Source organism: Phaseolus vulgaris, chromosome 9 (genome assembly GCF_051622355.1).
Source record: "Phaseolus vulgaris cultivar YP4 chromosome 9, ASM5162235v1, whole genome shotgun sequence".
Taxonomy (NCBI): domain Eukaryota; kingdom Viridiplantae; phylum Streptophyta; class Magnoliopsida; order Fabales; family Fabaceae; genus Phaseolus; species Phaseolus vulgaris.
The window spans coordinates 38,985,942-38,998,236 of record NC_143506.1 but is presented as its reverse complement, the minus strand read 5'-3'; the positions used below and the strand labels follow the sequence as shown (position 1 = coordinate 38,998,236).

Below are 12,295 nucleotides of genomic sequence, written 5' to 3'. Positions count from 1 at the left end.
GACACTTTTTCACCCATTTCTTAAATGATATTTGTGATGCAAATCATCCTCTACAAGAATTAAAGGGAAGAAATAAGATGAAGCGCCAAAGAAAGTGTTAAGATGTAAACTTTAAATCTAATTCAACCTTATAAATAAAGCTGACAAAGTGAGGTTTACACTCACTTATAAATAAAGAATATAAAATATTATAATCTCTAGTCGATGTGAGATATCCAATACACACCCTTCACGCCGAGACTACCAACTCGTGCATGAAAATATATGTTATAAATGGTTCAATACGGTCCAATAGCGGATAACACGATAGACCGAACAAATTTTCGTTAGGATAAATTTTAAATGACTCTGATACCATGTTAAGAAGTGAACTTTAAGTTTAACTCTATTTCATAAAATTGACTTATAAGATAAAGTTTACACTCACTTATAAAGAATATAAAATATCATAATCTCTAGTCAACGTAAAATCTCCAATACACACCATTCACGCTGAGACTACCAACTTGTGCATGAAAATATATGTTATAAATGGTTCAATACGGTCCAATAGCGGATAACACAATAGATCTAACAAATTATCGTTAGGATAAATTTTAAATGATTCTGATACCATGTTAAGAAATGAACTTTAAATCTAACTCTATTTTATAAAATCGACTTATAAGATAAAGTTTATAAATGAAATATCATAATATCTAATTGATGTGAGATCTCAAAACTAATGAAATATCATAATATCTAATTGATGTGAGATCTAGAACCGGAAGTTAAGTAGTAGGGAAAAAGAAAATGAAAAAGGGGTTGTAAAGTAAGATGGTTGAGGTGCGTTTGTTTGATTAATTATTTGCAATTATGCATGTAGGTGGTGAAATAAAAGGGTGGGAGAGGGAAGGGTATATCGGACATTTCAAAACCTTTCGGTAAAAGTAGGAGCGAGCGAGAGAGTTAGTTCAACGTAGCCGTTTTATAGATTTGAAAATTAGCGATTATGATTATTGAATTATGATATTTAACGTTTTATTAATCTCTAAAATTTTCATTCAGAGCCTTTCTCTCTCTTCTTCTCGCGCATTCTCCTTCTTCCGCCATAATCGCATTCGCCCAAGCAAGTGGAATCCAATTCCTCGCGCTCACTCCTTCCAACGACGCCGTTTCAGATCTGAATCGCCACCGTTTCGGAGATCCGCACTACCTGCATTCTCCGTTCAATTCTCGCACCGTTCATGTTCTTCCCGTGCGCCTCCTCGTTTTATCTATTTTCATTTTCGTTTTCATTTTTTTTCGTTGCTATTGTGGTTCTGATGTCGGCGATTCTTCGCTGTGCAGCTCGTGCGCTCAGATCTTGAAAATTGGCGCCTCAACGACGTTCGCAGCGCCACGCGAGTGGCCAGATGCCGCAGGGCAATGCCGCCGCCGCCGCTGCTCTGTTGGACAACGGCGGCGATGCTGGAGACGCCGTCATGGCGCGGTGGCTCCAGTCCGCCGGCTTGCAGCATCTCGCCTCTCCCCTGGCTTCTACCGCCATCGATCATCGCCTCCTCCCCAACCTTCTCATGCAGGTTTCGCATTACCGCTTCATCAGCCTCTTTGATTTTGCATTTTCTCAAAATTTCGTTTGATTTCTTCTGTTAATTGAGATGATTCCGTGTATAATACTCAGTGTTTGGTTTTCTTCTTTTGTTTTGAAGGTGTTAGCTGGCGTATCACGCTATTGCTGCTGATTTATTTGTTTATTTTATTTTTATCATTTTTTTCTTATTATTTTTTATTATGTGAATTTTTTTATTTGGTCTTTGCTTGATAAAGGGGAGTTTGGTTGACTATGCGTGTCGTAAGGTTTTTTCCTGTTTTGGATGAGTTTGAGTAAGTTGAAATTTTGTAGTACTTGTTTGTAGGTTATAATACCCTAGACGATTCTTTATCTGTCCTGCATATTGAGGGGTGATTATGGTACGGTCTTATTTTAGTTGGAGCATCCATTGAGGGCAGTACGGGTTGAATTTGCTAAATGTTGTTTGTTTTTCTTTGTGATGGTATGGTAGTTCATGAGGTGACAAAGCTGATTGTGATGTTGTTGTAGGGTTATGGAGCACAGTCTGCCGAGGAGAAGCAGAGGCTTTTGAAGTTAATGAGAAACCTCAATTTTAATGGGGAATCTGCTTCAGAGCCATATACACCCACCGCCCAATCTTTAGGTGGAGTGGCCGGGTCGGATGGGTTTTTTTCTCCTGAGTTCAGGGGGGATTTTGGAGCTGGGCTTTTGGATCTTCATGCAATGGATGATACCGAGCTTTTGTCTGAGGTATGGATATGATTTGATGTATTATATCATAATGGTCTGTTCATTCATGTAAGCCCAATACTAATTACTACAGTTCATTGAAAAAATATGTTCAACATGTAATTTTGGCACTTTGTCATATCTATGTATGGGATAAAGTTGATCATGCTACTTTCTAGTTTGTCATGAAAACTCTAGAACTGTTTATACCATCTTCTATAACAGTTTGTGTTGTTAATGAGGAAAATCCTAGAATCAGCAATTCAGACAGCAATGATGAATCTGAATGTCTGAACGAATTTAGAACTTTTGTTTCAGTTATTTTGTTTTAGTTGTGCATGTTTATTTTTGGGATCCCTTTACCTTGTCCTGCATTTATCTTAACTTTCTTTGAGTAGTAATGCATGGTAGTGTCTGGCCAGCGGGGTTATGTTTTCTGTTAGGGTGGCATTTGGTTTGAGGATATTCTTTTTTGTTTACAGTTTTGATTACAAGAATGCCACATCAAAATTTTGTTTATATAACAGTGTAAACAAACATATTTTTTTTTCTCAAACTAAATGAACTCTTAGTTTTAGGAGCTTTTAGCTTCTACTTCCAAATCCCAAGATCTAAGAATACATTACTCAAATATTAATGCAATAATTTTTAAGCTTAAAATATTATAGAATTACCTAAAAGCTTTAGCTTTAATTTTAAACCTCTGAATTTTAACTTCATCTTTAAAATAGCTTTCACCTGCTGTAAAAGTCATGTCGCACACTACCTAAGCATTTTTCTTTGGATGTGTTTGTTGTTTTAATTTTTTACCTTCTTGTCAGCATGTAGTTTCAGAACCGTTTGAGCCATCACCCTTCATGCCTGGAGATGCTAGAGTATTTGAAGATGATTTTAATCCAATTAACTGCAAGCTGGAAAGCGGGGAAGCAGATGCTGATGCATCAATTTCTTTACCAATGAATGAAAAAGAGTATAGCACAAGGGAAAATAATGTTGCTAAAATTAGAGTTGTGGTATGTCAAAATTTCATAGACACATGCATAACTTCATCTTCTACGCATTGATATTTTATTTTTCATGTGCTGCTTTGGGGACTTAACATGCATTGAGATTACATTTTTGAAGTTTGATTTCTGTCCTCCATTCCCTTAATATTTTCGCCACTGATTCTATCAAATTAATTACTTTAAACGCACTTGTTTATATTAAATCAGAGTATGCTCATGATCTACACTCTGGTAAAGAATGATAAATGCCATTTTTTCTCTTTTAATTTAAATTCTTTTGAATTAATTGGACATATCTTATCAATAATGTTAAATAGTGATCTTTTAATATAGTTTTCTCTTTTAAATATTATCCTACTTTGTTTATAATTTTAAACATTTCTCCCTTAAATAAATAACTTTAAATTTGTAAGTTTTTAAGTTTACTTGATTTAAAAATATTCAATCTATTCATTAGATATTTGATAGTTAAAAAGTTCTTTATATTATTTAGGATTTGTATTGAATAATTTTTTGATTGTTTTTAATGCATGTCTTTAGGTACGCAAAAGACCATTAAACAAGAAGGAACTAGCTAAGAAGGAGGATGATATTGTAACCGTATCTGACAATGCATATCTGACAGTCCATGAACCCAAACTAAAGGTTTGTTTAGATATTGGATTTAAGCCCTATATTCCACTAAACTATAGGTTGAATTTGATCTTTTTGTTTATGTTTTCCTTTTATTTACTGCTACGAGATCTGATTGTTCTATCATGATGAAAAAGGTTGATTTGACAGCTTATGTGGAGAAGCATGAGTTTTGTTTTGATGCTGTGCTTGATGAGCATGTTACCAATGATGAAGTAAGACTTTATCCGGTTCAAGATTAAATTTTGTTATTTAATAACTTATTTAGTTGTTTTGATACCATCTGATGATTTCTTTGTTATTGGTGGAATTTGAGGTTTATGTAAGTGAATGATTGTCTGTGTCTTGGTCTTGATTTGCTTGATTTATGGTGTTATTGCTTTATGATAACAGGTATACAGAACTACAGTTGAACCAATTATTCCTACAATTTTTGAGCGAACCAAAGCTACCTGTTTTGCTTATGGTCAAACAGGTAAGTAATTTTTGTATGCTATTGATATGATACTAGTACCAAACTATTAGTTACCAGTTTCACATTTCAAAGGTTTGAGCTTTTCATATCATCTATCTATGTGTTTTTTTTTTGGTTTAACTTTACTAGTTTTTGTTTATACTTTATAGTATTCCTTGCTGGTTATCAGTGTGAGAATCCAGTGAACAAGGGAGGAATGCAGTTCTTTGTCTATTTCTGGGAGGGGGAGGGTGTAATGTTGTTCCTAGCTGGCATGTGTGTTATTGGCCTCTAAATTCAACATCTAAAAAGTTATTATTGTTGAGATACTCGTTGAATTGTAGGCTCAAAACTCCTGTAATTCTCACTTGTCAGGCTGATTTGTGCGGTTATTAAAATACCCTAAATATAAATTCTAACATGATATTAGAAATTATCCTAAATTCTACACTCTAGATTCCTATCCCTCAGTGTAAAGGGGTGTTATTCTGGGTCATCCATATTTTTCTACTCTCCAAATGTCTAATCTTGGATATGAGGGAGTGTGTTGAGGTCCCACATCAGCTAGAGATATGATCAATGTAGTCCTTATAAAACTTGTAACACCAAATTCTAAGAATTCCAAAATGTAAAATGTTCATTTGTTGATGGGGAAACCATGGAGTTTTAGTTATAGAGGAAGGAAATTGATAGAAAGGTAGACTCTGGATAATGTTCTCTTAGGTATTGTGATTTGTTATAATCTGTTGATAAAATCTAAAGCACTAACCCATTTTATACTAATCATAACTAAATAAGGGGAAAAATCATGAAATATATGGAAATAAGGAAACTAAGCCTAAGAGATGTTGAGGAAATATGGAAACTATTCCTAAAGGATAATCTAAGCACTCCCAAAATATTAATGGGAACATATTAATGGCCCTGCTGTAGATAGAGATTATATTTTGCACCCGATGATAGATGTGATTATTGAAATTGAGTGTTTGAAATTTATCCTGAAAATACCTTTTGAATAAAGCTGTATTTGTTGTTTTCAGCATATAAGAATGTTCATTTCATGTTCCACTGATATGCTTGATCCTCAAGCAGCTACTGTACCTTCATTATTGTCATGCTTTAAATGATTTGCTTTCAGGAAGTGGCAAAACATACACAATGCAACCTTTACCACTCAGAGCTGCAGAAGACCTTGTTTGGCAGTTGCATCAGCCAGTTTACCGGAATCAGAGATTTAAATTGTGGCTCAGCTATTTTGAGATATATGGTGGAAAGCTTTATGATCTTCTTAGTGACAGAAAGTAGGTATTCAATCTTTTTATAAACGCCGGATATTTTATCTAAATGCTTGATGATAGTCTTGTCATGCTCTCTCTTGAAGCTATTTTGAATGCCTTTGGTATAAGTTCTTTTATAGGAGACAACATTTTTAATTTGTGTTGGGGATTCAACTGCTTTACTACATAACTGTTAATAGCAAGTATGAGTCTAACTTTATCTTATATAATGCATTCATTTTCTTTGTTGCTAGCCCGGATATGGATGCATTATCTTTCTGTTTCAGTTGTATATGTATTTACGAATGTCATCTTGCATAGTGCTTCTACCTGCATGTTTTATTTGCTCTTTGGTTTAGTGTTAGTGTATTGTTGAATGGCTGTATTTATTTATTACTATATTTGAATAGGAAACTTTGCATGAGGGAAGATGGACGACAGCAAGTTTGCATTGTAGGACTGCAAGAATTTGAAGTTTGTGATGTGGAAATTGTCAAAGAATTCATTGAAAGGGGAAATGCTGCAAGAAGTACAGGATCCACTGGTGCTAATGAGGAGTCTTCCAGGTCACATGCTATCTTACAGCTGGTTGTAAAGAAACACAGTGAAGTGAAAGAGAGTAAGCGAAACAATGATGGGAATGAGGCAAGAAGTGGGAAGGTTGTGGGGAAAATTTCTTTTATTGATCTTGCTGGAAGTGAACGAGGTGCTGACACTACTGATAATGATCGTCAGACACGGTACTTCTGCATTTAAAATAATTGCTTAATTTTAAACTCCTGAACAAATCAATTGCTTGATAAGACTACTCTTAGAATTTGGATTTAGAACCTAACTCAACTTGACAAAATTAACTGTTAAGGTGAGGTTTTGTCAAATCTGTAGGCTCTTTTTAAGTCATAGATCTATTTGATGTTGGATTAAACACCATCCTTAATACAACTAAGGCAGCCATCAAACATTTTTTCGGTTCTCCTCCTCATACCTAAGTCTACTAGCCTGGTGGGTGGCAAATGCCAGTTACCCAACAATGGATTTAGGATATATTCTGATATCATCTAAAAATTTAAATTTAGGGCTTAAATCAATCTTATAAAGTTGGTTTTTAAGGCAAGGACTGTTCAAGTCATGTATCTAGTTGACATTAGACTGAGTAGCACCCTTGAGTTGAGGCTGTATTTAAGTAATCCCCCAAATAGACTGCAATTAATGCAAGCTAGGGGTGAACACAATGAAGGTGTTATTCCAACAACTTTCTACAATAGTCTTTGCTTGAAATTTTTTAAAGTACTCATTACATATTTTGGGACTCAACTCTACCATCCCTTTTAAGAGTCTATGTTCACGGCAACTTCACTGACTCAACATCTGCTACACTACATCACTCACCTGTTACCATTTGGTATATTGCACCTTATACTGCCTACATATATAGCCCTTTTGGAGGCTCAATTTTAAATGGAAACACATTAGGGGAGCCTAGCCCAAAAGAGCAGTAGTTCATTAGGTGGAGGGGCTCAATACGTGAGACTCACAAGAACACCATTTGTATCACTTAACACGAGGAAAATCAATTCAAAGGACTGGTCCTTAAGTGGGAGGGTCTCATTATTTAAGTGCCACATAAAGCTCCCTATTATACTTAAATGTGGGATTGGTAAGGAAATTACACATGTATTCCTAGTCTCTGCTTAGAAATTTGAGTCATTGCTTTGCTGTGTTTCATACTTCAAACTGGTTTTAATATAGTAAACTATGTAGTCAAGTTGCACAAATTACTATATCTAGATGACAGGTCTGTGCTTTGCACAATTGAGGCTAAAATGCTTCAATTTTAAAACACTGATGCAGGGATCTACAGGTGGCCTCCTTCTTGGATAGATCTGTAAAATTATAGAAAATGCAGATTTACTTTACAAATATAAACCAAATCTACAAACGTCTTGGCTGCTGTTAACGAATTTCTAGCATGTTGTGCTGATGTAACTACTGAAAACAATATTTGGCAGCTTCCTTCCACTCTTTCTGATCAAGCAGTTTTTTACTATATTAACTGTCAATTTACTCTGCAATTTTTCATCTATCAATGCTATAGGATTGAAGGAGCGGAAATCAACAAGAGTCTTTTGGCTCTGAAGGAGTGCATCCGTGCCTTAGACAATGACCAGATCCATATTCCATTTCGAGGAAGTAAACTTACAGAAGTGCTTCGTGACTCCTTTGTGGGTAATTCAAAGACTGTAATGATCTCTTGTATATCTCCAGGTGCTGGATCTTGTGAACACACACTTAATACCTTGAGATATGCAGATCGGTATGTGTTTATTTTTGGGCTCTAACATATTGTTGCATAGCATGGTCCCTACTTTTTTTATGCACATTCATTTTTTATTATACTAACTGTTCTATCGTAATGTGAACAGAGTTAAAAGTCTGTCCAAAAGTGGGAATCCTAGAAAAGACCAGGTCCCAAATCCTGCACCACAAACTAATAAGGAGATTTCATCCACATCATCCATTCCTACTAGTGCTAGTGCAGAGGATTTTAACTATCAACGTCAAGAGAAAACAATGGACATAGGCAGGAAATTCATTGAAAGGGAGAATTCTTCGTACAGCTCTGCTGCTACCGCTGCTGACAAACAGCCATTAAGTTTTTCTTCAAATTATCTATCAAATGGGCGAGAGGAAAAGGGCTTGCCTTCTGCTTCATTGGACCGGGAGAGGTTTGAACCGAAGAACTCGTATGGTGACACTACCAGTCAAAAGATGAACTCTTACTCACAAATTGATACAGGTGAGAAGTTGCAAAAAGTGTCTCCACCACGCAGAAAAGGGTCTAAGGATGAAAAATCTGAAAGGCCTGCAAACTGGATGAAAAGGGATGCAAATGGTTCTGATACCTTCACTACAAACTCCAAGCAGCAGAGCACTGGGAACTATAACACTGTGTCTAAGGATGAAAAGTCTGATAGGCCTTCAAACTGGATGAAAAGGGATTCCAGCAGTTCTGATCTTTTCACTACAAGCTCCAAACAGCAGAGCACGGGGAATTATGCGCCTAAGGATGAAAAATCTGAAAGGCCAGCAAACTGGATGAAAAGGGATGCCAGCAACTCTGATATCTTCTCTACAAGCTTAAAGCAGCCGAGCACAGGGAACTATAACAATGTTACAACTGGATCCAGGCCTTATGAAGCAGAATCCTCTCCTAACGGGAATATCAATGCAGTACTCGAGGTTTGTCAAATATATGGAAATACTTGTTCTTTACCAATTTTTAGTTGAATAATGAACTTGTTTATGCTGGTTTTGTTCAATTCATATAATTGAACTCATCTTGTGGATAAAGCTTCTGTTGTTATATAAACTTGTTTATGGTGTCTGTTTAATTCTTTATTGCATTTATGCAGGAGGAAGAAGCACTAATTGCTGCTCATAGGAAGGAAATTGAGGATACAATGGAGATTGTTCGTGAAGTGAGTTATTACATGTTTTTTCTATGGGTTATTTTAAGTTGTGTGATATTCAATTTCTAATTGAATTTATCATTTCACTGTAGAAGTTAAGTTTTTGTGCTGCGATTTGTTATTCATATTTTCGTAAGACAAAGTAGAAACTAGTGCCTTGACATGTACTTGTATGCTTTTTCATTTTTTTTAACTTAAAAATCTACAGAATAGTAAAAGTAAAATTATTGTGCCTTGACATGAACTAAGTATGTTTTCCCTTTTTGTTTACTTGTAAAATTTATAAAATAGTAAAAAAAGGAAAATTAGTAAAAAATTTAAATTTGAGATGAGTTGTTGACAATGTATCATTTGATTCTGATGTTTTGGTTTGCAGGAAATGAAACTCCTGGCAGAAGTGGACCAACCGGGAAGCCTAATTGACAACTATGTAACCCAATTGAGTTTTGTGCTTTCTCGGAAAGCAGCGAGTCTGGTGGGTCTTCAAGCTCGTCTTGCAAGATTCCAACATCGGCTAAAAGAGCAGGAGATTCTAAGTAGAAAAAGAGTTCCGCGTCAGTAAGAGTCTTCTTCGATCTCTCTCTCTCTCTCTCTCTCTCTTATTTGTATTCTCGTGTTTGTTAGCAATATAGTTGAAAGGTTTTGTTTGATATAAGCAAATCTTTTGGTGAATATGTTCTAATTAAAATTTACTTACATGTATATGCCCTTTGTGTGAGTTTGGGCCACCTCATGCCATTGCAAATTTGGTGTAATCTATGTAGCTTATCTGCGCCATTGTTATAAAAAACACAAAAAGCTTGTCTGCCCCTAAATTTTTAGTTTGAGGGCAAAGGAAAATAAAAATAGAATTTGATGCTCACTGTAAACGGTAATGTGTTGAATGCATTCGGTACATTTGGTATATATAATGAAATCTAGCTTTACAACTGAAATATAGCTTTATCGACCTTTGCACTGATTTAAGAAGAACAGTTCGCATACAAGAGACACATCGAATTATATCAATTCTAAATCAAAGCATGTCCTTTATGTTACTTAGTCCAGAATTTGTTTAGTTATGTATCTATAAACATTCACCTTTCTTTAGTTGGGCTTGGGGCATTAAACTAGATAACCACAATTTTCTTTTACACTTCCATTGGACTGCTTCTTCCTGCACGGCCATCACTTCTTCAGCCACCTCCATAAATTTTCAAATTCTCAAAATTACTCCAGTTAAAAGATAAAATAGAAACAATGTTTTACCATCTGGAAGTCAAAAATTACAACTTCCAAAATTGATACTTTTTTACTTCTGAATTACTTAATGTGGAAGTGATAATTTTTGACATTTGGATTGTGTAATCTTGAAGTGGTAATTTTTTATTTTTAGATTACTTAATTTCTAGATTACTTAATTTGTAATCCAGTAGATTTCTTTTCGGACATAAGTTTTGGATGACCTAATCCAATATTATGAGTTGTTTAAATAAATTTTGGATTATTTAATTTGGAAGTGGTAATATTTTACAAACATTACTTCTATTTTTATTTTTTTACTGAAAGGAATCTTTGGAAGTTTCAAAATTTATGGAGGTGACTAAAGAAATGATGGAGGTCCAGGAAGAAGCAGTCCTTCCATGGGTGTGCTTAAAATTTTCATGGCAATTGCTTCCTGCACCATATCACTTTACCCGATTCCAAATTTTTTTTTCAAAATGTGTTCCAGATTTCTTTTTCCATAATGAAATTTTATATTACATATTTTTTTTATCCGGAATGAGTTTTTCATTTTTGTTTTCAAATTTTTTTTCCCAGAATGTATTTTTTTTAATTCCAGATTTTTTTTTCATTGTTTCCAGATTTTTATTTCCGAAACTCAATAATTACTTCTGGATTTATTTTTCCAGAATATATTATTTTCAATTTCGGATTTTTATTTTCAAAATTAAGGACATTTTTTAAAATTAAAAAATATGTTGGGTGCAGATTAAAAATATTGGGTGTAGGAAGCATTTGCCAATTTTCAGATTAATCTGGACACATGTTTTGAATCTGGACACGTCTCGATACATTTTCGTATTTGAAATTACATTATGCACTGCGTCTCAGATATTTTTTTTTTTTACTTTTAAATTATGTAATTTAAAAATTATTATGAATACTATAAACTCAATAATATTCTGGATTATCCAATTCAGAAACATACTACATATTTCAAATTGCAATATTTAGGTAAAATTGTAAAATTCAAAATATATTTTCAAATCATACCATTCAAAAAAACATTTTCCCTCCTAGTGGTTTAAGATAGTGAATTTTACTCTCGTTTTTACAATTAATTACATTATTTTGTTTTTTACAATTTTCCTTTCTTATTAGTGAGAGACGCTTGATTGCCGTATTGCATAATTCTATATGCTTGGAGAAAAACTGAGAGATAAACATATTAAAAGAACAAGAAGTTAATTTTTTTTCAAGGAAATTAATAAAGAAAAGGTAAAAGGTTTAATCAAACATTTTTGTATCTTGAGAAAGAACAGAAATCATGGTTATTTTACTTTTAATTAGGCACAATATAAAACATTATTAATCGATCGCATGGATAAACTCCCAAGGGTTGCTTCAGTTCAGTTAGTACGTAGTTCCGTTGAGTACTTGCCTATAATTTGTCTATAGTTTGTACAAATAAGACAATTAATCAGTTAAGAAATCGTTGTGAATAGTAATCTTTGCTATCATTACTTTCGAAATATATGCTTTACATAAAAGCAAAGCTGAAAAATGTAGTGGGAAATGGGCTTTGCACAATTTTACACCTGCTGCCTGCCCCATATCACTGCACCCAATTACAGAGAAAAAATCAAAAATACCCTTAAAAAAAAATTGGGTATATATAAAATTACATTTCAGATCCCTTTTCCAGAATAATCTCTTCCGGATAATTCTATCCAAAATGTATTATTTTAATTTCGGATTTTTTATCCAGAATGGGATTTTGATTTTTTTTTCCAGATTTTTATATCCGGAAGCACAAAAATCTCTTCCAGATTTATTTTTCCAAAATGCATTATTTTCATTTCTGGATTTTCATTTCCGAAATAAAGAGTATTTTTGGATTTTTTGAAATTATGTTGGGTGCAGGGAGCATTTGCCTTTTACACCGATAGAGATAGGCTACAATGCAA

General features: G+C 34.2%; 1 protein-coding gene across 3 annotated transcripts; it reads left to right on the top strand.

The window, feature by feature from the left end:
- The first annotated feature begins 903 nt into the window (after positions 1-903).
- Positions 904-9,994, top strand: LOC137821244 (kinesin motor protein-like protein). 3 transcript variants are annotated; one of them, XM_068625744.2, is made up of 13 exons: positions 904-1,237; positions 1,330-1,562; positions 2,084-2,305; positions 3,106-3,297; positions 3,832-3,936; positions 4,062-4,139; positions 4,318-4,399; positions 5,517-5,679; positions 6,066-6,395; positions 7,751-7,969; positions 8,079-8,895; positions 9,069-9,134; positions 9,502-9,994. In XM_068625744.2, exons 2-13 carry the CDS (start codon positions 1,395-1,397, stop codon positions 9,685-9,687), a joined length of 2,628 nt encoding a protein of 875 aa, XP_068481845.1. In that variant the 5' UTR covers positions 904-1,237; positions 1,330-1,394; the 3' UTR covers positions 9,688-9,994. The 3 variants fall into 3 exon arrangements, with proteins under 3 accessions (XP_068481845.1, XP_090152032.1, XP_068481846.1); XM_090295906.1 differs by lacking the exons at positions 904-1,237; positions 1,330-1,562 and adding an exon at positions 1,890-1,953; XM_068625745.2 differs by lacking the exons at positions 904-1,237; positions 1,330-1,562 and adding an exon at positions 1,902-1,991.
- Positions 9,995-12,295: the final 2,301 nt, after the last annotated feature.